The following is a 23,166-nucleotide window of genomic DNA, read 5'->3' as shown; positions in this document are numbered from 1 at the left end:
AGCTTGGACTTTATTCTGAAGGGATAAAGGGGAAAAGCCATTTAACATTTTAACCACGGGAGTGACACACTCAGATAAGGGTTTATAAATAGATCACCGGGCAGAAGGGGGTGAGAAGAGTGTCAGAACAGTGCACAGGTAAGAGCTGAGACAAGCAGTGAGGGAGAAGTGGATGCGGAGAGGCTCGGGAGACTGGACACGGGTTTCTGAGTCAGGTACAGTGCCAACTGCCAGAGAAGCAGAAACTGACGCAGCCCAAGGGAACAGCTGAGGGAGGCGGGGAGGGGGGCGCGGCCGCGCAGCGGGAGCCGCCCATGACTCCTGGCGCCGGGGGCGGGACCAGAGCACGCACGGCGGCATGACGCAGGACCGCAGCTGGCCTCGTTCTGGCCGCCGTCGCCGCTTTGAGGCGGAGTAGGATGAGGCCCGCGGCCGCGGCTCCGGCGTCGGCAGGGGCAGCAGCAGCTGAGGCAGCAGCTGAGGCAGCCGCGACGGCCGCGCCCCCCCCTCCTGACCTGGATTAGGCCCAGCAGCTCCGTGGCCGCCGCCGCCCCGCGGGGGGGCGGGGTGGGGAAGTGCTTCGTCTCCCCGCCCCCCCCCCCCCATTGCCGCCTCGCAGGAGGCAACCGCCGCGACCCCAGCGGAGCCCGCGGCCCAGCCTTGAGCCCCCACGCCCGGGGGCTGGCATGAGCGGCCCTTCGGCGGCGCCGGGGGGCGGGGGAGCCGCCGCCGCCTGAGCCCCGGCCTGCCGTCCGACCCCACCTCGCTGACCGAGGCTGACCGCGGAGCGTGCGAACGACCCCGCCACTGCTTTATTCCTCCCCCAGATCACACATATTAGCGCCGGAAGATGGGGAACTGCCTCAAATCCCCCACGTCGGATGACATCTCTTTGCTTCACGAGTCTCAGTCCGACCGGGCTAGTTTTGGCGAGGGAACGGAGCCGGATCAGGAGCCGCCGCCGCCATATCAGGTAGGGGAGGGTGTGTGTTGGGGAGGAGGGGGTGCGAGGAGTGGAGGCAGCTCCGGGCAGAGACTGAGGGGGCTTCGGGACTGTCACTGCCCCAGGCTTTGGCAAGGCATGGCCTGAGGGGCGTCGACCTTCTCAGGCTAGGATCTGAGGGTGATTGCTTCCCACTCCCAGAATAGTGGGGGGACCTTTCACCTCCCCTCAGGTATGGTGTGGGGATGGTACTCTCTGTCCTTGAGTTCTGGGATCCGAGTATGTGATCATATCTCCTTGACCAGTGACTGGCGGTTCGGTTGTGCAATTTGGGAATGCCATTCTCCTTTTATGCCTAAATCGTGGAGTCTGAGCTGTGAGGTTTGGGGATGATTTCCTCATCGCAGCGCCAGCTGGATTATGGGTTCTGGGTAGGTGGTTGTCCCCTAACCCATTTATATTGTCTTGTATGGTCATCCTCACCTCCCTCTTCCCTCCCGTGTGTTTACGTTAATTGGGTCTGGTGGTGTTCGTTTCTCTTTGAAAATATCTTCAAGTGATTTTAGTCCCAGCAACATTAAGAGTTACTTGTTTACATATATATGTATTTTTAATCCCTCCTCCTTTTGCTCCACCCCTATGACACACCTTGTAAACGCGCTGGTTCAATAAAACTTGATTATCTTGAACTTTGGAAACCCCTAAACTTGACTTAAATACCTTCTGTTAATCCCTTTGCGTCAAAGTCTTACTCCTGAACAGTTTCGTTGCTTTTTTGTACAGCAATCAGCAGTCCCGTCTGTTTATACAATTAATGAAAAGCTAAGACCTCTTGAACTCACAATAGATATGTAGATATTATAGTCCATAATATATATGTAAAACCTTTCCTCTACTTTTCAATTTTAGATGATAGTGGTTAAAAACTTTTTTTCCAGAGGGGCTTGGATATAGTTAAGTGGCTTAATTTCTTTTCCTGAAGGGGGTTTAGTTTTCTAACTGGGCAGTCTCCTTTGTTGTTTCATGTGGTGACATCATTATCTAGTGTTCTTTTCTCATTCCTGTGTAAACCAGTGTCTCATCACACCAGAAAAACCTGATCACATATGCTGATTTTCTGAATAAAACTCTCAGGGGCCTTTCATACATACCAGTAAAGTCCAGTCTTAAAATTGTGACAGGGGCCTTTCATATATATGAGTAAAGTCTAGTCTTAAAATTGTGACTACAGAAGCCTCCATGACTTAACTCTCACGTGTCTGTATTCCAGGCCTATAGAATACACCAGCCTATTCACATCTCTCTGCCTTTGCTCCAGTTGCTCCCTTTGCTAGGATCCCTTCCCCCAAGGTCGGCCAGGTGAACATCTAATCCTCTTTAAGGACTCAGCTCTCCTGTCTGCAGTCTCTGTGTTCGCCTCCCTCCCTCCCTCTGAATCCATCACTCCCTTGTTTGTGCCCCTCCCTCCCAACTCTCTCTTCCATAAGCAGCACATACAACACTTGGGTGTTAATATCCTTGTTTAGTACATGCATGTTTCATCCTAAAGGCATTTCCTTCCTTCCCTAGTGTGAGCTGCATGCATGCAAGTAGGGACCCTGTGTCACCTGTCACGCTGTTTTTTCCCCAGCATCTGGTTCATAATACTCAGTAACTTGTGAGATAAGTGAAGACTGTAAGCCTTTGAGAACAAGGACTGTGTCCTCAATGCTTTGTGAAATTACTGGCACTTAAGAAGCACTTATATGTTGAATAAATGAATTTGAATTCAGTACTGTGTGTTATAAGTTTATACACCTGTTTCTTCCAAACAGTGTCACAGGGAAGTCTTTTAATCTTTCTGAATCTTTGAAGATTTCACTCCTCATTTCCCTCAAATACTATAGGACAGTATGCTTATTTCAGTCTCATGAGCAAATTTTTTTAAGGTATGATTTATTTCAAAATCTCTTACTATGCTCCTTAATCCCTTTCCAGACAAATTGAATATCTTAACTGCCCTTATTTGCGTATCCTTATCATAATACAGTGTTAAGGATAACTTCTATGGAGTTTATGGGATTTGTATTTGCCTTTTCCAGGAGGACTATATGATAAGGAGAGATTTTTTTGTATCATGAGGGAACATTTTTTGAAACATGTTATTTGTGACTGGTTGTTTCTGTGGTTGCCCTTTCCTGAAGTGAATGACGCAGATATGATAAGCCAATTTGGTATCAATTGGAAGAAAATAATTTCTTTAAAAGATGGGAGCATAAAAAGAAACTTGTAGAAAAAATTTTGTCTCCTCCCAAAGGAAAAAAGATTTTTAGTAATGGTTTATTTAGATGATCGAGAAACACTAGGCCAAAGGCAATGATTTATATATTCAGTAGACAGAAGTAACTTTTTTCTTCAAAATAGTGTATGATTAACAGAGCTACAGGAGTTATTAGCTTTTTTCTTTAAAGAATAATCTCAGGGACACCTGGGTGGTTCCGTTGGTTAAGCGTCCAGACTCTTAATTTCAGCAGGTCATTGCACATTTTATGTGATCAAGCTCTTCCTTGGACTCTGCACTGAAAATGCAGAGCCGCCTTGGGATTCTCTCTGCCCCTTGTACACGACCTCTCTCTCTCAAAATAAATAAATAAATGTTAAAAAAAATAGTGTCAGCTGTAATAGTATTTTTTAAAAATTCATAATGGGAAAAGCTGATTATAAAGGAACACACTTAGTATTTTTCTTTTTCTGTAGTTGGTAGTTTAAGAGACGTCCTTTGTGTATATCGTGCATGAGATACATGTATGCCAAGAACTCTATACACTAAATTTCTAAGTTCCACTTATTTCCTATTAGCAGTATCTGATAGATTTGTTTTATTTACTTATTTATGTTTAAAAAGTAAATACTGTACCATTATGGTAAGTTCATAGGAAGTATCTGTTTCTTTCCTGGATTTGTTTAGCATCCTCCTAACTGGTCTCCCTGCATTCACCCTTGTCTTCCGTATAGTCTGTTCTTAACCCAGCAGCCAGTGATTCTGGTAAAACAGATCTTGTCACTTGGCTCAATCTTCTGTGAATCACCATTTCATCCACAGTAAAAGCCAGGTTCCTTAATGTCCCATAAACCCTACATAATCTATATATCCTCACACATATGTCTTAATGTCTCTCTTACTATTCTTCCTCCTGGTCTCTTTACCTTCTCTGGTCTACTTGTTCCTAGGACCTATGTATGCCTTGGTTGTTTTTATGCCTAGAGTAATCTTCCCCAGTTATTACTGCGGTTGACTCCTCTACTTCCTTCAAGTCTTTACTTAAATGACACCTTCATAAACCCTCTTAACGCCCTAAGTTAAAATTACAACCTACCCCAACACCCTGGAATTCTTCCTTACCCTGTTCTATTTTTTCCCCCATTGTATTTATCACTCTCTAACACACTGTCTTAACTATGGTTATTGCTTATTATCTGTCTTCTTCCACTAGGGCTAAGCTCCTTGAAGAAAAGGGGTTTTTTTTTTTTTAAATTGTTGAACAGTAGCTGGCATACATTAGGCACTCAATTATTGGTTGAATGAATGGGTTTGTTTTAAATGAATTAATGTATTTTGAGGCCAGTGCAGTTTAATGTCTTATAAGAATTAATGCATATTCCTAGTGCCTTCTTTCTTTTATTATGGATCATTTTCAAGGAATCAATCCTAAAAATCAAATTTCAGTAATATTAAATATAGGAATTGGTTTAAAATAATAAATTATTCAGGTTTTCTTTTTACTGTATTCTATAACAATGTTTTTTTATGAGAAAGTATTTGAATCCTTGTCCTTAAAGAAATGGAAGGGAGGAAATTAGAGCTCTTCCTGAATTATAAGGTTGAATATAAAGAAATTGAGCTCACCCTCTACTCTCTCCTGAAAGGTTAAAAAGAATACAAAGGAAATCTACCCATCAAAGACAGTCTTAGATGGGTTGTGAGAGGGAAGATAAATCATGAAAGGCTGGGGTATGAAGGTTCCTAAGAGGAAAGACCAGCTGGTAGCCCAGTGCTCAAAGGTATATATGACCAGGCTTAAGATCTCCTTCCATTTGTCATATGATAATTCAGGAGTAACATTTGTAAAAAGAGCTTAGTATTCATTGAGCAACAACAAAAGCCACTTTGTTTGAATACTGTGTATGTATTTGTATAAATACAGATTGGTATCTCAGTTTTGCAGTGGTTTGAGATTTATTGGTCACTTCATCCTGTCATACTTTTGATTAATTCATTTTGGATTTTAAAATCAGAAGAAAATAAGTTATTGTTAATACAGCAGTGAGTGCAAGTGTAGCTCTGGATTTGGAGTCAGGTGGATCTGAGTCAGATGACTGTCACTTACATGTAAAATAAGTTATCAGATTATATTGTGTTTTAAGGAACTTCTTTCATGAATAACAACATTTTGGATCTTTCCATTTTTTTTAATGTTTATTTTTGAGAGAGAGAGAGTCTGAGCAGGGGAGGGGCAGAGAGAGGGAGACACAGAGTCCAAAGCAGGTTCCAGGCTCTGAACTGTCAGCCTAGAGCCTGATGTGGGGCTCCAACCTGCAAACTGTAAGATTATGACAAGAGCTGAAGTCAGACACTCAGTTGACTGAGCCACCCAGGCACCCCAGCATTTTGGATATTTCAGATTGTGACTGAATAAAGCTTTCTTCAAGATGCTTTAAAAAAAAAAAGGCTTAGATTTGTTTGGAACTCATTAAAAGTAACCCATCTCCTTTCAAAATATAGAGTATAATAAAATACGGCACTTATTTTTAAGTATTCAAAGCTGTAATAAAATCAACACCTTGTTTTTCTGATAACAATATGAAGTTAAATTTAGGCATTTGAAGATTTTTTTATGCATTAATTTTCTCTACCTTTCTGGTAGAAATTACTTCAGTCTGTATTTCACACATCTTCATCTTATTATTTAACTTAAAAAAAATTTTCCTTTGTGTGATATTTTATCCCTCCCCTCTTAAAGTTGTCTTTTCCTTAAAGTGCAGATCAGCTCTAACTACTTTGATAAAACCTTCCCTGACCATTTTTATTTGTGATATTTTTGTTTGTAATACTTATGTGGAAATCATGTGTTAATTAATTAGCTCTCAGTGCTTTAACAATGATTGTTTTTCCTAATTAGTTTCTTTAAAAATGAGAATGATAAAAGAGTTTAAAAATTTAATCTGTGGAGTGGAATGGCATTCTACATGTTGTAGATACCTAGTGCTTACCTTAGAACTGTGCCTTCTCCTTCTTATTCTGTCACCACCATAATTGAAGTCCTCTCATGGTACCTAATGTCTCCTCTCGTCCTCATTCATTTCATTCTTCAGTGCTAGATAAATCTATCTAGATCAAATTCCTTGCATCTTATTCCTTAATGACTTGTTCAGGACTTACTACTGAAGATCTCTGTGTTAGCAATCAAAGTCATGATCTGGCTCCTAACATACTTTTCCAGCTTTTTGTAGTCTTGTACACAACTTCTATTTGAGTCAGCCTGAAAAGTTTGCTATATTCTATATATGCCTTCTACTTTCCAACCTTTGCGTTGCTCTTCTGTTCCCATTGCCCAGAATTCTCTTCCCTTAATTGTTTCCATTATAAGTTCTAGTTTTCTTTTTTTTAATTTTTTAAAATGTTTTTTTTTTTTTTTTAACTATTTATTTCTGAGAGAGAGAGACAGCGTGAACAGGGGAGGATCAGAGAGAGAGGGAGACACAGAATCTGAAGCAGGCTCCAGGCTCTGAGCTAGCTGTCAGCACAGAGCCCGACGCGGGGCTCGAACCCACAAACCCTGAGATCATGACCTGAGCCGAAGTTGGACGCTTAACCGACTGAGCCACCCAGGCGCCCCTAAATTCTAGTTTTCAAGGTCAACATCTTACTCTGAACTCCTTTAGCACTTTACCATTATTAGGACACTTTACCTTTCCTATTTGATTTTATTTATAACAGTGTCATACCTCTTCTGTGAGACTGCAACTCTGATTCATCTTTGCATTCCTAGAGCTGTGCTTTTCACATAGCAGGCACTCAAATACTTGAATAAATGAAAATCAGTTACTGAATGTTTCTATGAGTGAGAAGTTTTATGGTTGTTTGCTTCTATATATTTTTCCCAGAATCCTGTGCTTTTTGGCCTTTGTACTTTTAAGGATTCTGTTATTTTTCTCTACCACATTATTTTATTTGTATTCATTTTTGTTCTGTCACTTCTAATTTATAAAGTGTGTGAACTTTCATTTGAGATTGATTTGTATTCTGGTAGTCCAACTGGCCTTGTCTTTTTTTTTTTTATTTTTTTTTACGATATTGCTTATTTGTTACCATTGTTGCAAGGGTTTTATTTGTGCCTGGAACCCATTCTGCCTGCCTGTCCTTTAATGAAGACTGATTCTTTGCCATTAAGATTGTACCCACCTTTAAGAGTAGGATGTGTCACAGTTTAATTCTAGAGCTAATTATAAGGTAACTTGAGAAGATAGGGGTAATGAGTTACTTGTCCATAAGATCTGAGAAGTTGACTTCCTTAAAATATTAATACTTTCAAGAAACCTCCATATTATAAAATTTCGATCTCTTAAAATCTTAATACAGTACATTAGGTAGATTGAGATTCTTCTTTTTAAAAGTCTTAATTTTGTTTGGCTTCTAAATAGAAAAATTGTCACAGAATGACTAGTATAGCTTCTCCCTTCAACTTGGGTCACTTTTTCTCTGTTGACTTCTGTCATTACTGTGTTTTAGCCAAGCTAACTTCTATAAATGAGGAGGGGAATGAAAGGAAGATAATTGTAAATACAATTAGAATTAGATGTTATATTTGTGATCTTGCCTTGAGCCATTTCTGAATATAATTATCTTCTATGTATAACTTTCCTTCAAGCAAAGAGTTAGGGATGATCTTTTTCTGTCCTGTATTCAAATAGGCTATTTAATAGGCTGTAACAAATTTTTAGAAGTTGATTCCTTACCAGCAACTTTTAATACTGAATATAATGAATATTTATGGTAGTTAACATGCTCAAAATTCAAGATCTTTGTAAATGAATTGGTGGAGATAATAAAGACTAAGAGTGAAATATGAGTGAAAGAGAAGAAGGAAAAGCTGGCTGCTAATAGACAGCTTAAGTGTGTGTTTTTAATGGCAAAAGAGATTGCTACATGCAATTGAAAAGTAAAGTGATAAGGGAGAACTAAATATATTCTGCTGTTGGATAATCTGCCTGACCTTTTGATTCTGATACTCAATTTGGCTTTATGATATGTTGCTTTTTGAAGTCTTAGAGTTCCTTATTTTAACTGATCAAGAATACTTTTGAGTTCAATTTAATATGAATACACATATACCTATCTTTTAATTAAATAGCCAACCTGGAGTGTGCTCCCAGAGGCCAGTTGAGTAATTATCTTGTTACTTATTGTAAAGTAACTAAGGGATATGAAATTGTGGGAATGAAGAAAAGCAATCCTCCAGATATATTTGTTTCTAAATTTATTAAAAATTTTCTGAATTCTTATAAAACTGAATGGTTTTAAGAAGAGTGAGACTTGTATAACTGACCTAGCTAGTTAAAATTACATGTAATGGGGGCTCCTGGGTGACTCAGTTGGTTAAGCATCCTGACCTCAGCCCAGATCATGATCTCATCGTTTGAGTTTGAGGTCTTCGTCAGGCTCTGTGCTGACAGCTCAGAGCCTGGAGCCTGCTTCAGATTCTGTCTCCCTCTCTCTCTACTCCTCCCCACTGGCACTCTCTCTCAAAAATAAATATTAAAGAAGATTTTTTTAAATTACATGTAATTTTGTATAACAATTTAATTTTTTTTTTTTTTTTTTAATTTCTGGGGTGGATGCAGAGAGAGGGAGGCTCTACACTGTAAGCGCTGGGCTCAAACTAACAAACCATGACCTCATGACCTGAGCTGAAATAAAGAATTGGTGCTTAACCAACTGAGCCACCTAGGCACCCCAACAATTTAATTCTTATATTTGTTGGGGAAAAAAGCAGTTTATCATAAACTGAATAAGTAAGGCTTTAAAGATAAAACCAGGACACTCCATAACAGTTTCTTTTATTAGTCAGCAAATTTATGTTATGCCCAAGGGGAAAGGAAAATGAGCCCTTTATCCCTAAGGAGCTACCATTTTATTTTAGTTAAGGGGATGAGGTTAATGGATATAAAGGAAGCATTTATTAGTTCTAATGAAGCAGTATATACTGAAGTATTAAATTGATGTAGACTTTTGAAGTTGGGGTATCAATTTGTGATACAACAGTGAATCACAAATTTGCCTTTTAGCTTTTGAAGACTTCAAGTGAAATCTTACCTGAACATTGGTGTAAGAAATGGAATAAAAGCAAAAGGGCTGCCCTGATTAAAATATGAGTGGGAAAGCTTGGAGCCAAAAGAGTAATTGGTAGGTGGTAAACAGGAATTTAGAGAAAGTTGTATCATCTTGTTACATTAAAATGATAACATTTGTGTGTGTAAATAAAATTTTTTTATTGATTATGTACACTAAAGAGTATATCTTTAACACATAACTAATAGTATATTAACTGTATAGTCCAGTGACTTTTATATGTTATAACCACCATCAAGATAGATAGCCTGTTTCTAACCCCAAAAGTCTCTGTCATACCTCCTCCAACAGTCAGTAGTACCCCTTTGCCAAAGATAACCACTATTCTTTTTTTTTTTTTTTTTAAGTTTATTTATTTTTAGAGAGAGACTGTGAGCAGGGGAGGGGCAGAGAGAGATGGGGAGAGAATCTCAAGCAAGCTCTGCACTATCAGCGCAGAGCCTGATGCGGGGCTCTAACTCATGAACTGTGAGATCATGAACTGCGCCAAAATCAAGAGTTAAGACATTTAACCAACACCAGTCTATCTTATTTGTTGATGCATTTCAAAATAAATTGACAAATAGTTTTCCAAAGTGGTTCATCAGTTTACACTCCTATCAGCTATGTATAAGAGTTCTGTTTGCTCTACATCCTTACTAGCACCTGGTATTATCATTCTGTTTCATTTTAGACATTTTGTTAAGTGTGTACAAATCTTTTCATTGTGGTTTTAACTTACATTTCCCCATTGAGAATTTCATACTAGTATGTGGTCTTCTGTGCCTGGCCTCTTTCACTTAGCATAATGTTTTCAGGATTCATCTATGTTGTAGCATGTATTAGGACTTCGTTCCTTTTTATCATGAAATTTTCCATTCTATGAATCTACCACATTTTGTTTTTAGCCATTGTTCAATTAATGAACGTTTGGGTTTCTACTTTTTGCTTGTTAGAACACTGCTATGAATATTTGTGTATAAGTTTTAAGTGAAGGTGTTTTCATTTCTCTTCATTATACACCTGTTAGTGGAATTGCTGTGTCATAATTCCATGGTTAACCTTTTGAGGAACTACCAAACCATTTCCAGAGTACTTTTACCATTTCATATTTCCACCAGCAGTGCACAAGAGTTCCAGTTTTTGCACATGGTTGCCAAAGTGTATTGTCTGCTTTTATTGTAGCCATCTTAGTGGCTATAAAGTGGCATCTCATTGTGGTTTTGATTGCATTTCCCTGAAGGCTACCAATATTGAGCATCTTGGGGTACCTGGGGGCTTAGTCAGGTGAGTGTCTAGGTCTTGATTTCTGCTCATGTGATCTCACGATTGTGAGATCATGAGCCTTGTATTGGGCTTTGCACTGGGCATGGAGTGTGCTTAAGATTCTCTCTCTCTCTGTTTCTTGTCTCCACTTGCACACACTCTCTCTCCTGAGAATAAAACAAAAGTGTTGAGCATCTTTTTATGTGCTTTTTGTCATTTGTATATCTTCTTTGGAGAAGTATCTATTTAAATTCTTTGCCTATTATTTTTTAATCAATATTTTTTTGGAAAGAGTTCAAATGGGGGAGATGGGGCTGGGGGAGAGAGAATCTGAAGCAGGGCTTGATCCCATGACCCTAGGACTATGACCCTAGCTGAGATCAACAGCCAAATGCTCCACCAACTGAGCCATCCAGGCACCCTTCCTTTGTCTATTTTTACTTAGGTTGTCTTTATTATTGAGTTGCTGGCAAGAGATCTTTATATATTCCAGTCCCTGATAAGATATATGATCTGCAATCTCATGGTTCTGGGTTCGAGCCCTGCATCGGGCTCTGTGCTGACAGCTCAGAGCCTGGAGCCTGTTTCGGATTCTGTGTCTTCCTCTCTCTCTGCCCCTCCCCCGCTCATGCTCTGTCTCTCTCTGTCTCAAAAATAAATAAACTGTAAAAAATTAAAAAAAAAAAAAAAGATATATGATCTGCAAAAAGTTTTCTCCTGTTTTGTGGGTTTTTTTCCCCACTTTCTCAATGGTGTTATTTTAAGCACAACAGTTACTAATTTTTTGAAGTTCAGTTTTTTCTTTTGATATTTGAATTTTTGATGTCATGTCTAAGAAACCTGGCCAAACCCCAGTCAAAAAGATTTACTCTTTTGTTTTATTTTTGGTTCTCATGTTTTAGGTGTAGATTCATTTTCAGTTAATTTTTATGAATGGAAAGACCATATTTATTCTTTTGTAAGTGACTCTCCTGTTCCAGCACCATTTGTTGAAAAGAGTATTCTTCCCCCATTGTCTTGGCTTTCCTGCCCAAATCAGTCATCCATAAATACAAGGGTTTATTTTATAACTATCCTTAATGCTAGTACTACACTAACTTTACTACGGTTTGAAGTCAGAAGTGTGAATTTTCCAACTTTATTCTTATTCAGCATTGTTTTGGCTATTCTTAGTCCCTTTTAATTCCATATGAATTTTAGGATCTGTAAATAAGCCAGCTAGGATTTTGATAGGGCCACTTGAGCTTTTTTTTTTTTTTTTTCAAGTGAATTTACATCGAGACATCATTATCATTCAAAGTCCAAGGTTTATATTAAGCTTCACTCTTTGTGTACATTGAGTTCGAACAAAGGTATAATAACGTAGATCCACAGTATAGCATCATTCATAACAGTTTCCCTGACCTAAAAATCCTCTGTGCTTCACCTGTTCATCCCTCCCTCCTAACCCTTGGCAACTACTGAGCCTTTTTAATTTCACCATAGTTTGCCTTTTCTAGGATGCCTTTTCCTGTCATAAAGAATGGTGCTTTTCCAGATTGTCTTCTTTCATTTAGTAATATACAATTAAAATTCCTCCATATCTATCCATGGCTTGAGAACTCATTTCTTAATTTTAGCACTGAATGGTATTCTGTTTTCTTGATGTACCACAGTTTATTCTTTTACTTACTAAATGACATCTTGATTACTTCCAAATAGCACTTATGAATGAATAAAGCTGATGTGGATATCCACTTGTACATTTTTGGGTGGACATACATTTTCAACTCCTTTAGGTAAATACCATGGAACACAGTTGCTGGATCGAATGTGGTAAGAGTATGTTTGCCAAATTGTTATAGTAGCTTTGTCACATTGTATTCCCACCAGCAGTGAGTGAGATTTCTTATTGCTCCACATTTGATACTGTCTGTGTTTTGGATTTTCCCATTGTAATAGGTATATAGTGGTTATGTTTTGTTTTTAATTTGCAATTCACAGTGCTTCTCAGTGTCATCCCCCTTACCCTTAGGTGGGACAGGATGGCAAGAGGAAGATGGGGTTGGATATTTCCCTTCCTCCATGTGGTAGGTTAGAACCAGCTGGATTTGAGTATTTCCATTCATTCAGATAAGGTTAGGTTATGATAAAACTTGTACAGGTTAGCTCTGGCAAGTTTCTCCTGGGTGCAGGCCTTGTTAAGAAGAAAAAATGCTGGGGCGCCTGGGTGGCTCAGTCGGTTAAACATCCGACTTCGGCTCAGGTCAGTGATCTCACGGTTCGTGGGTTCGAGGCCCGCGTCAGGCTCTGAGCCTGTTTCGGATTCTGTGTCTCCCTCTTTCTCTGCTTCCTCCCTCCCACTCATGCTCTGTCTCTCTCTGTCTCAAAAATAAATAAGCTATAAAAAAAAAAATTAAAAAAAAAGAAGAAAAAAATGCTCTGGTGTATATCAAAAGATCTTTTCCATCCCCTATTAGAAGCATGAGGGGATTTTTCTCTGATATTTACTGTGGACCTGGTAGAACTCTAAGATAAAGAGGTGGGGGCACCCCTGGATTTTCTAACTCAGACTTGGCCACGCTGAAGCTCTAGCAGTCTGTCAGTTACAGTTCAGGTTTTCCTACCCCAGCACTGGTTCTGCTTAGGGATTTCTGCTCTGGTAAGTTTTGGTTTTCTGTATCTGCTTGTCTGTCTGCATTTTTGGGTCAGCAGTTTTCCCTGTGACCTCACTTGTCTGACAGATACAAGAAGGGTTGTTGATTTCTCAGTTTGTTCAGTTTCCTTTGTTAGGATGGAATGGTAGTTTGTAAGCACCTTACATGCCAGACCAGAAACTAGAAATTCTTAATTTTCATGATGATTCTATCAAAGTGAATATTATTCCACCTTACAGGTGAAGAAACCGCTTTAGCAGTAGAGTCAGGCATCTATGTGATCAGAATTTTAGACGGTAGAATTAATTATACAGCATAGCAAAGGAAAATAGATGTAATAAACCAGATTTGGCTCAAAGGCCATGGGAACATGGGAGTCCATTTCCAGTAGAGTTAATCTGTCAGGAGAATGGGATATTATAGTGAAGTGGCTTTTACAGAGATAGCTGTAGTAATGAGATGCCTTTAAAATGGAGTGGGTCTTAAAAATATTTCATAAATCATATAAAGGTAGGTTTCATATAGCACAACAGTGTTCTGCTAAATTGACAAAAATACCCTTATGCTTAACATCTGTTTTGTCGTTTGAGGATAAACAGCCCTGCTAGCTCAGTGTAATAACAATATTGAAGGTAGCAAAGTTTGTTTTGGTGTTTCCATGTCTTTTCTATCAGTGATTCCCCTTCCTGTCTAACCTTTCTCAACCAAATCAGTATAAGAAATGGCATATTCATCATTAGTTGGTATTAAGGCACCAGCTCCTGTCTATGAATTAATGCTAATTGCAATATAGTGTGGATGTGTTTTATTTAGTGTTACCTTCTTGTCATTTGTATCCTGGTTTCTTCTCTTTCATTGTGACTTTTTTTTTTTTTTTTTTAAATGGGGAAGTAGAAGTAAATTTAGACCTAAGAGGGCCCTGAAGCCATAGGAACTAAAAAGTAGTCGATTCAGGGTAATAGAGGAGCAAGGAGGTCCAGGAAAAAAAAAGTCTTAAAAAAGAAATGAGGTAGTAAAATCACACAGGAGAATGTAATGGATTCAGTTGTAGAAGGTACAATTGCAATTAAAGTGAGATTTACCAGTTTAAACAGGGATTTGTTTTGGATACATATGTTTTGGGTAGAAAACCAGACACATTTTTTAACATTTTTGTCAAGATTCTTTGTTCCAGTATAGTACCTTTGGTAACAATGTCTTACTCTCAACTCAGTCTGTTTTCAAATGTCACAACCCTCCCTTTCCATTGTTACTTCTTCCCCATAAATCAGTGAAATACTGACTTCTGAGCAGATTTCCATCTCATCTTACTAATTCAAAATTATTAAAAAGATTAGTTTATTATACCCTGGAAGTAATACCAGGGTACTTCCACCAGAGTCTTGAATTAATTATGTAGGACTGTTTGTTTTATTTGATGAAACCTATTCTACCTTTAATTTTCGTACCTGCTTTTTATCATTTTTTTCCCTCAGTTTCTTTTCCCTCTCTCAGATGTTTCTGCATCTACTGTTAATGCATCTGCCCTTGCTGTGCCTCTCATTCTGCATATTGGAAAACCAGATAATTAAGCTTGTCATAATATTTTCTAGGAGCTGCCAATAGATTCCAAAGGCAGTACCAATGACTAATGCAGCATTTTTGTGAATAAAGTATTTTGAGATTTGGATACATGGTACCTTTTTATTCTTTTATTAAATTTTTTTTTTTTTAATGTTTAGTTTTGAAGGAGAGAGAAACATTGTGAGCAGGGAAGGGTCAGAGAGAGAGAGGGAGATACAGAATCTAAAGCAGGCTTCAGGCTTGAGCTGTCAGCACAGAGCCCGATGCAGGGCTCAAATTCATGAACCATGAGATCATGACCTGAGCCAAAGTCGGACGCTTTAACTGACTGAGCCACCCAGGCACCCCTATTTCTTTTTATTTCTTAAATTTTTATTTAAACACTGCTTGCATGAATGGGGAAAGGACAGAGAGAATGAGAGAGAGAATCCCAAGGAGACATCATGTCAGTACAGAGCCCAGTGTGGGGCTCAATCCCAGGAACGATGAGATCATGACTTGAGCCAAAATCAGGAGTTGGACACTTAACTGAGTCACCCAGGTGCCCCCATAGCACCTTTTAAAAAAAAAAAAATTTTTTTTTTTAAAGTTTCCTTGGGTCATATTTAAATAAATGAACTCAATTTTAGCATGAATTCCACATGTACATAGAGAAGAAAAATGGGAAAATAGAAGAAACCTTAAATACTGAGGTAAGCTTATCAATGTTTCATTGATATGCCTTCCCTCTCCAGCTGTCTTTCATTATCTGGAATTTTCTCGCCCTAATTTTATTTCTTGGTGCATTTAATTTATTCCTTAAAACATGCTTTAATCAGCTAGGACTTCTTAAAACATCTAAATTCTAAAGCTCAGTGTAATCTTTAAGTTGATGAATACTTACCCATTGGTCCACAGATCCCTATAAGGTCATGGATAGAACTGCGTTTTGAGATAACTGTTTTCCTTGGTTATCTTATGTATTCATTCAAAAACACTATCTGAGAAATGGTTTATAACTTTCCAGATTGCCAGAGGTTTCTGTGCCACAAAGACCTTTAAGAATCCCTGAGAGGCAGTCTCCAGTTGCAGGTCATGAGTTCATATCACTGCTGCCAGAAACCACAAAGCCTTTGGGGTTTGAGCCACAGTTCTGATAGGTGTGTGGTACAGGAATTCAGTTAAGTTTTGTTGCAGCACTGTTAGGTAAATTGTCAGACCTCATTTATAAAATGAGGCCATTTAAGAATGGCTGATATTCTTGAAATCTACTGAGAAAATTAACTTGAAGTATAAATTCTTAAGTCTTAGATGAAAAACGTATCACAAGGAAAATGGCAGCATCATAATCTCAAAGTGCTAACAAGACTATGGGGTTTCAAACATATTGATCCTTGCTATATATTCTGTATATTATTCTATTTCATTTTCTAAAAAGCCCTTGGACCTCTAAAACTGATTTTACAACTCACAGTAGATTATGACCTACAATTCAGAAAACATTCTAAGATGTAGAACCAAAAAGATAAAATTGTGAAATACATTAAAATATTTTGTATGTCGAGCATCTCAAACAAGATCTCTTAGGGAATCTAACTTGCCTGTTGTAAAACAGCATTTTAGAGAAGTGGGTAGTACATGTTTATACCCTGGGAGTAGTCATTAAGCTGCTTATGCCTGGTTGTTTATATTATCTTAAGGATATCTTAAGGACTTTAGAGTAGTGGAAAGCTAGCCACTAAATAATTTTAAATGGAGTTGTGGGTGAGGTGATTATGAAAATTAGATTTGCATTTGAAAGATCTCTGAGAATAAGAAGGAGATAGTAGACAAGGGAAGACTAGGAAGCCGCTGCATTAGCTAATAAATATCATACTAGGGTGTTGGCTATTTGTAATAGGGATGAAGAGTTATGAATGAGTTGTGTTGATACTTAAGAAACATACAGAATTTAGTAATGGATTATATGAAAAGAATGTATCCAAGAGATCAGGCTATAGAAACGTCAAGAACAGGTTACATTGGGAGAAGACTCGTTGCAAATGGGCATAGGAATAGGGCAGTAATGGAATGTAAAATTGAAGGTGAATGAGTTTGTTTTAATAAGACTTGATCATGTTTAGGGGCACCTGGGTAGCTCAGTCGGTTAAGCATCTGACTTTGGCTTAGGTCATGATCTTGGCAGTTTGTGGGTTCAGGCCCCTCAATGGGCTCTGTGCTTAGAGCTCCTCCTGGAGCCTGCTTCAAATTCTGTGTCTGCCCTTTCTCTGCCCCTCCCATTCTCTTGCTCTGTCTCTGTCTCTCAATAATAAATGTTAAAAAAATTTGATCATGTTTATAAGCTGATAGGAAGGATCCAGTGAGAAGAATAGCTTGAATAGGGAAGGCAGCAAAAATCTACAATATAAGTTTTCTCAAAGGTGGAAATAATCCACCTAAATGTAACAGGATTGACCTACATAAAAGAAAACCATTGTTTTTATGATTAGCATCTATAATTATAATTATGTTTTAATAATTGATACATTCATGTAGTCATTCTTTAAGCATACAGATGAAACAACTTATTTCTCTTTTGTAGCCACTCAGTTCCATATCCCATAGGCAACTAACCTTAATGGTTTTGTGGGTCCAAGAGATTTTATACACATATGAGCAAATACAAATAGTCCTTCTTCACCCCTTTACACAAAAAGACCACTGTACACACAATTCTGCACCTTGCTTTTTCTGTCAGTATATAAAAAGCTTTATTCTTCATTAGGACTAAATAGTATTAATTGTATTAATGTTTTTTACCCAGTTCCCTATTTTATGGACATTTAGGATGTTACTGTACTTTAATTTCAAAAATTTTTTAATGTTTATTTTTGAGAGAAACAGTGTGAATAGGGGAGAGGCAGAGAGAGAGGGGGGGAGGTTTAAGGTTATAAGGAAAGGTTGAAGGAGTTGGGAGTTTTCATTTTGGAGAAGATATTTAAGGGGCACATTATCACCATCCATAAATGTTTAGGTGCCCTTGGTTGAAAGGGATAAAACTAATGGGTGGAAGTTATTAGAGCATAGGGTGGTTTCAGTAAAAGAACTTGGGCATCATGGTTGGCCTTCGATGAAGTGGCTTGTTTCTATGGGTTGTTCCTCATTACTAGATTGTTTGGGTGACCTTTTCCAAGGTGTACCAGAGAGGACATCAGTCTGAGTTGGATGAGTCATAAAAGACTTTTGAGGTTTCATCTAATCCTGAAATTGTCAGCTTTTTGTTTTATGCCAGAATGCGCTAAACATCTCTAATAACTGGTGGCCCGTTCCCTACCTGAATATTTCTTTCTGAGGTAGCCTTTCTTTTTAATTTTTTAATGTTTTATTTATTTCTGAGAGAGACAGCGTGAGGAGGGGAGGGTCAGAGAGAGAGGGAGACACAGAATCTGAAACAGGCTCTAGGCCCCAAGCTGCTAGCACAGAGCCTGACATGGGGCTCAAACTTGGGAACAGCGAGATCATGACCTGAGCTGAAGTCAGATGCTTAACCAACTGAGCTACCCAGGCATCCATAGGTTATTATTGTACTTTTGATAGTGCCTATTTTAACAAGATGGAAACCTTAACTGGAGATAGATGCACACGTGGGGAGGGTTGTAGGTTTGACTCTGGGACATCTAAGGGGCCTGAATGATTTGTAAAGAATGAGGTGGTCCATTTTGGACCGTTAGGTAGAAATGGAATATTCAGGGTAAAGAGCTGATATGTGGAGATTTTTACGTGGTCAAATGAGCAGACATTCAGTTAAGGAAATCTGATCCGGTCCATGAAAGTGAGGAGTCACTGGACCAGAGTTGGAGAAAACAGCCAGGAAAATTCCTGAAACTACATAATCTGTCAATTGAAAGTAACTTTCAGAAGTCATCTTTTAAATAGAGAATTAGGACTACCTTTGGTAGCCTCAAACTGGAATTATCCATTCAATTTTAAATGGATCTAGCCCATCTGGAAAGCAAAACCTGTTTTGGGTTTAGAAGCTGTAAGAAGACATTACTGCCGAATTTCCAAAGAATTTCAGTTTTCTACTCTGAAAGAAACATTGAGGGGTGCCTCGGTAGCTCAGTCAGTTGAGCGTTCAACTTCAGCTCAGGTCATGAGCTCAGGGTCTGTGGGTTCTAGCCTCGCATCAGGCTCTGTGCTGCCAGAGCCTGGAGCCTACTTCAGATTCTGTCTCCCTCTCTCACTGCCCCTTCACTGCTCACAGTCTCTCTCTTGAAATAGAAATAAACATTAAAAGAATTAAAAAAAAATTGAAACGTTGACTAAACCTAGGTTAATAGTTTGTTTACAGAGTGACTGAAGGCACCTTCAAAGTGGTTATAATTTTTTCATCAGCTTTAGGGTATCTGTGATGTTACTCTTACTGGTAGATACCATGGGTCCAGTGTAAAGAAACATGCAACAGTATAAAGACATAGTTGTGCTAGAGAAGGGTTGAGGTGGGAGAGCTAACTTGGTTAGAGTTGTTTGAGAAGGCTTCCTGACTATTCAGTTATCAAAAATCAAGACTTCCCTTATTCCATTGTTTGGATTTTTTTTCCTTATATTTCTTCAAATGGGTTTTACTCTATCTATCTGTGACACTTAAGTCCATGTGTTTCTCTTTTTTTTTTCAAAAATTTTAATGTTTATTAATTTTTGAGAGAGACAGTGTGAGGAGGGGAGTGGCAGAGAGAGGGAGACAAAGTATCTGAAGCAGGCTCTAGGCTCTGAGCTGTCAGCACAGAGCCCAATTGGGGCTTGAACCCACAATCTGTGAGATCATGACCTGAGCTGAAGTCAGACACCCAACCGACTGAGCCACCCAGTTGCCCCCCATGTAAATGTTTCTTAACCCTTTATTTCTTGAATAAGTCTTGGGAAACTGTAAACCACAAGTCCTCTTGGTAGAAAGATGCACAGAATTTGCATGCAATTTCAAGGAATTTAACAGCCTCTGTTCTGTTATGTCAGACTTCTACCTACTTTGATTGCCGCCTTCAATATATATTGTCTACTACCACTGCCAAAATAATAGCCTTTACATTATATTCTTCTTGATTCCTCAGTGCCTGCAGCTGAATATAAAGGACAAATATTGGAGGCGCCTGGGTGGCTCAGTTGGTTAAGTGTCTGACTTTGGCTCAGGTCATGATCTCACAGTTCGTGGGTTCAAGCCCCAGATCGGGCTCTGTGCTGACAGCTCAGAGCCTGGAGCTTGCTTCAGATTCTGTGTCTCCCTCTCTCTCCCACCCTCCCCTGCTCATGATCGCTCTCGCTCTCTCTCTCTCAAAAATAAATAAAACATTAAAAAGGCCATATATTTAAGAATAGTTATCCTCTACTTTTGTAATTTTGAATAGATGTGACAAGGTCACATAGCTCTTTTTTAACACCAGACTGAACCAGATTTTCCTGACTTATGGTATGCAGCATGTTCTATAATTGCATTTCATTACATACTTCTAAACCAAGTGGTTTGTGTACTTTAAAAAGATACTTTGAAGTTTGTTAACAATTATTTTTCTTTTGTAGTTTTATACTTTAAATGTAAAAAACAGTTAATTTCACTGATTTGTAGTATACCTTTGCATTCCAAGTTGCATTGTTGAAACCAAATGTTGTTTAGCTAATACTGTGCATTCAGAGAACTGTCAAAAGACATTGGAATATATATATATATAATATATACATATATTATATATATAATATCTATATATGACTGATTTACTATTTGTATCTTAAAGATGGAATTAATACAATCTACAACTGATGATTGAACCTTGAATACATTATGCTAAGTGAAAGAAGCCAGACACAAAAAAGTCACACTCTTTGATTCCATTTATATGAAATATCTGGGATTGGCAAGTCCATGGAAACAGATGGTGGCCAGAGGCTGGGGAGGAGGAATAGGTGGTAACTACCTAATGAGTATAGAGTTTTATTTGGGAGTATTTTCAAAGTAGATAGAGGTAGTGGTTGTACAACATTGTGAATGTACTGAATTGATCACTGAATTGTTCTCTTTAAGTTGGTTAATTTTATCTTCTATGAATTCACCTCAGTTTTTAAAAAGTAGAATTAGGTTAAAAAAAAGTAGAATTAAATTCATCTGTTTATCATATTCTTAGCAGAATTAAATATACATTGTGAGTTGTTTCTATTTTGCTTTTATTGTCTTTTCAGCTTACAAATTGGAATTTTTAACAGTAAATTTTAAAATTAGCTATTTAGTGATAACCAACTTTATAAAGTTTTCTTTCTTTTTATAATTGAAAATTAAGTAGAATTATGTAGAAATAAAAATTAACTCATATTTTCAGTACTCTAATGCAACTATAGTTAACATTTCAATGGGTATCTTTTTATGATTTTTTTAAATACAATGATTTTGAAATGTGTGCATAATAGCACTTGAATATTTTTGCATCCTTTTACTTTTAATGCCAGTTATAATCATTTTTCATGTTCCCACAGCCTTTAGAACCCTTATTTTTAAAGGCTATTAATTATTCTCTTGCCTATATTATTCACTTGTACATTTACATTATTGATATTCCATGGTGAATTTCTTGATTCTTGGTGGTGGTAAAGGTAGAGGAGATTGTGAGGTGTGTTTCGCATGTCTAAATTGTAGTAAAAGTGGTGTGCTGTCAGCTTCAGTTTGAAATTAATTTGTAAATAGCTGGCCATCTCTGTTTACATAGCTGGATAACCTTGCTGAGAACAACTTCACATCTGGGTTCTAAGATTAATCTAGTAATCCTAACTTTTGTTTTATTTATATTTGTACTATTGGTTTAAGATTAGGAATCTTTTTTTTTTTGAGGTGCGTTACTAAGAGGACTTAAGCACCCTGTATTCTTTGTTCTGCTAATCTCCATTTCTCTTACTAGTTAACTTTCCTGATCCAAGGAATTGAGCTTGAGGAAGAATCTAAAGATTAAACCTTAATTTTTCATCTTCAGATTTGTAAGAGCTGACATTTGGGACAATCTCAGTAGTCTAGTAGACAAATATCAGCATCTCACTATGTATTTCATTTAGTCTCAACATTGAGATCCAGAGCATTCTCTGTCTCTGTGTATAAAAAGGATCATTAAGAAAACTGAGTTTTCTTCTTTCTTATGTTAGGGTATGTTATATAAAACAACATATGAACAATTAGAAGGCAAATATTAGGGATACTTGCATATTATTTATATATGCTATTGAATAATGCATTAGAAGGTTGGAACCACATATGTAGAAGCTGTAGCAGCTGATCTGAGAAGATGTAGAAAGTCTGTTATTTGGTCAGACTAATTTTAGGCATCCTTAAGACACCCTGGTTCTTTCATGTAAGCAGTCCTTTAAGATTTGTACTCTCACATGTACCCCAGAATATTTTATTAGGCTTCTAGGAAAAATCTCATGTTAAAATGTGAGCGTTTTCAAAACAGTTTTCAACAAATGGTGCTGGAAGACCTACACTACCACATAGAATGTAGTTGGATCCCTTTCTCACACATTGCTCATATACTTAAATGTAGAGCTAAGTCTACACAACTTCTAGAAAATATAGGAACAAGTCCTCATGACTTGGTTTAAGCAAAGCTTGGTTTAAGCAAAGACTTCTTAGATATGACATCAGAAAGCACCAGTGACCACAAAAATATGTAAGGTGAACATCAGAATTTAAAAATTGAACTTCAGAGGACACCATCAGGAAAGTGAAAGACAACCCATAAAATGCAAGAAAATATTTGCAAGTCATTTATCTGATAAGGAACTGATGTCCATGATATGTAAAGAACTGTACATATCAATAGAGACAACCCAATTTCAAAAAAGGAAAAGGATCTAAATAAATAATTTCTCCAAAGAAGATAATGCAGATGGCCAGTCAGCACATGAAAAGATGCTTAATAATAATTTGCTATCAGGGAAATACAAATCAAAACCACTAAGATGGCTATAGAAAAACAACAACAACAACCAGGATTTGGTAAGGATGTAGGGTAAGATTGTAACTCTTATGCACTACTGGTGGGAATTTGAAAATGGTACAAGCACTTTGTTTTTAAGTTTTTTACTTTAATTCCAGTGTAAATACAAATACTTGGGGAAGAATTTGGCACATTTCCTCAAAAGATGGAAGATATCATGTGGCCTAGCAGTTCTCCTAGGTATATACCCAAGAGGCATGGAAACACGTCCACACAGAAATTTGTTCACAAATGCTCATGGTAGTGTATTCATAATAGTCAAACAGTGGAAACAACCCAGATGCCCATGAGTTGCTGAATACATCATACCACTGGTGGTGTGTATATGCAATGAAATATTACTCAGCAATAAAAAAGAATGAGGTTCTTTTATGTGGTACAACATGGGTAAATTTAGAAAAT

The 23,166-nt window shown here is 37.9% G+C and overlaps 1 protein-coding gene across 1 annotated transcript in view; it reads left to right on the top strand.

The window, feature by feature from the left end:
- The first annotated feature begins 422 nt into the window (after nucleotides 1-422).
- Nucleotides 423-23,166, top strand: part of RNF11 (ring finger protein 11) — a 39,528-nt gene continuing 16,784 nt past the window's right edge. The window contains exon 1 of the mRNA XM_039223867.1: nucleotides 423-973. Within this exon, the coding sequence (XP_039079798.1) occupies nucleotides 851-973 (123 nt within the window). The 5' untranslated portion in view covers nucleotides 423-850. The remainder of the gene's footprint in view (nucleotides 974-23,166) is intronic.

This window comes from Hyaena hyaena, unplaced genomic scaffold, assembly GCF_003009895.1.
Source record: "Hyaena hyaena isolate Hyena2069 unplaced genomic scaffold, ASM300989v1 scaffold_1469, whole genome shotgun sequence".
Taxonomy (NCBI): Eukaryota; Metazoa; Chordata; class Mammalia; order Carnivora; family Hyaenidae; genus Hyaena; species Hyaena hyaena.
The sequence above is the reverse complement of the archived record's forward strand: the minus strand, read 5'-3'. Positions and strand labels throughout refer to the sequence as shown.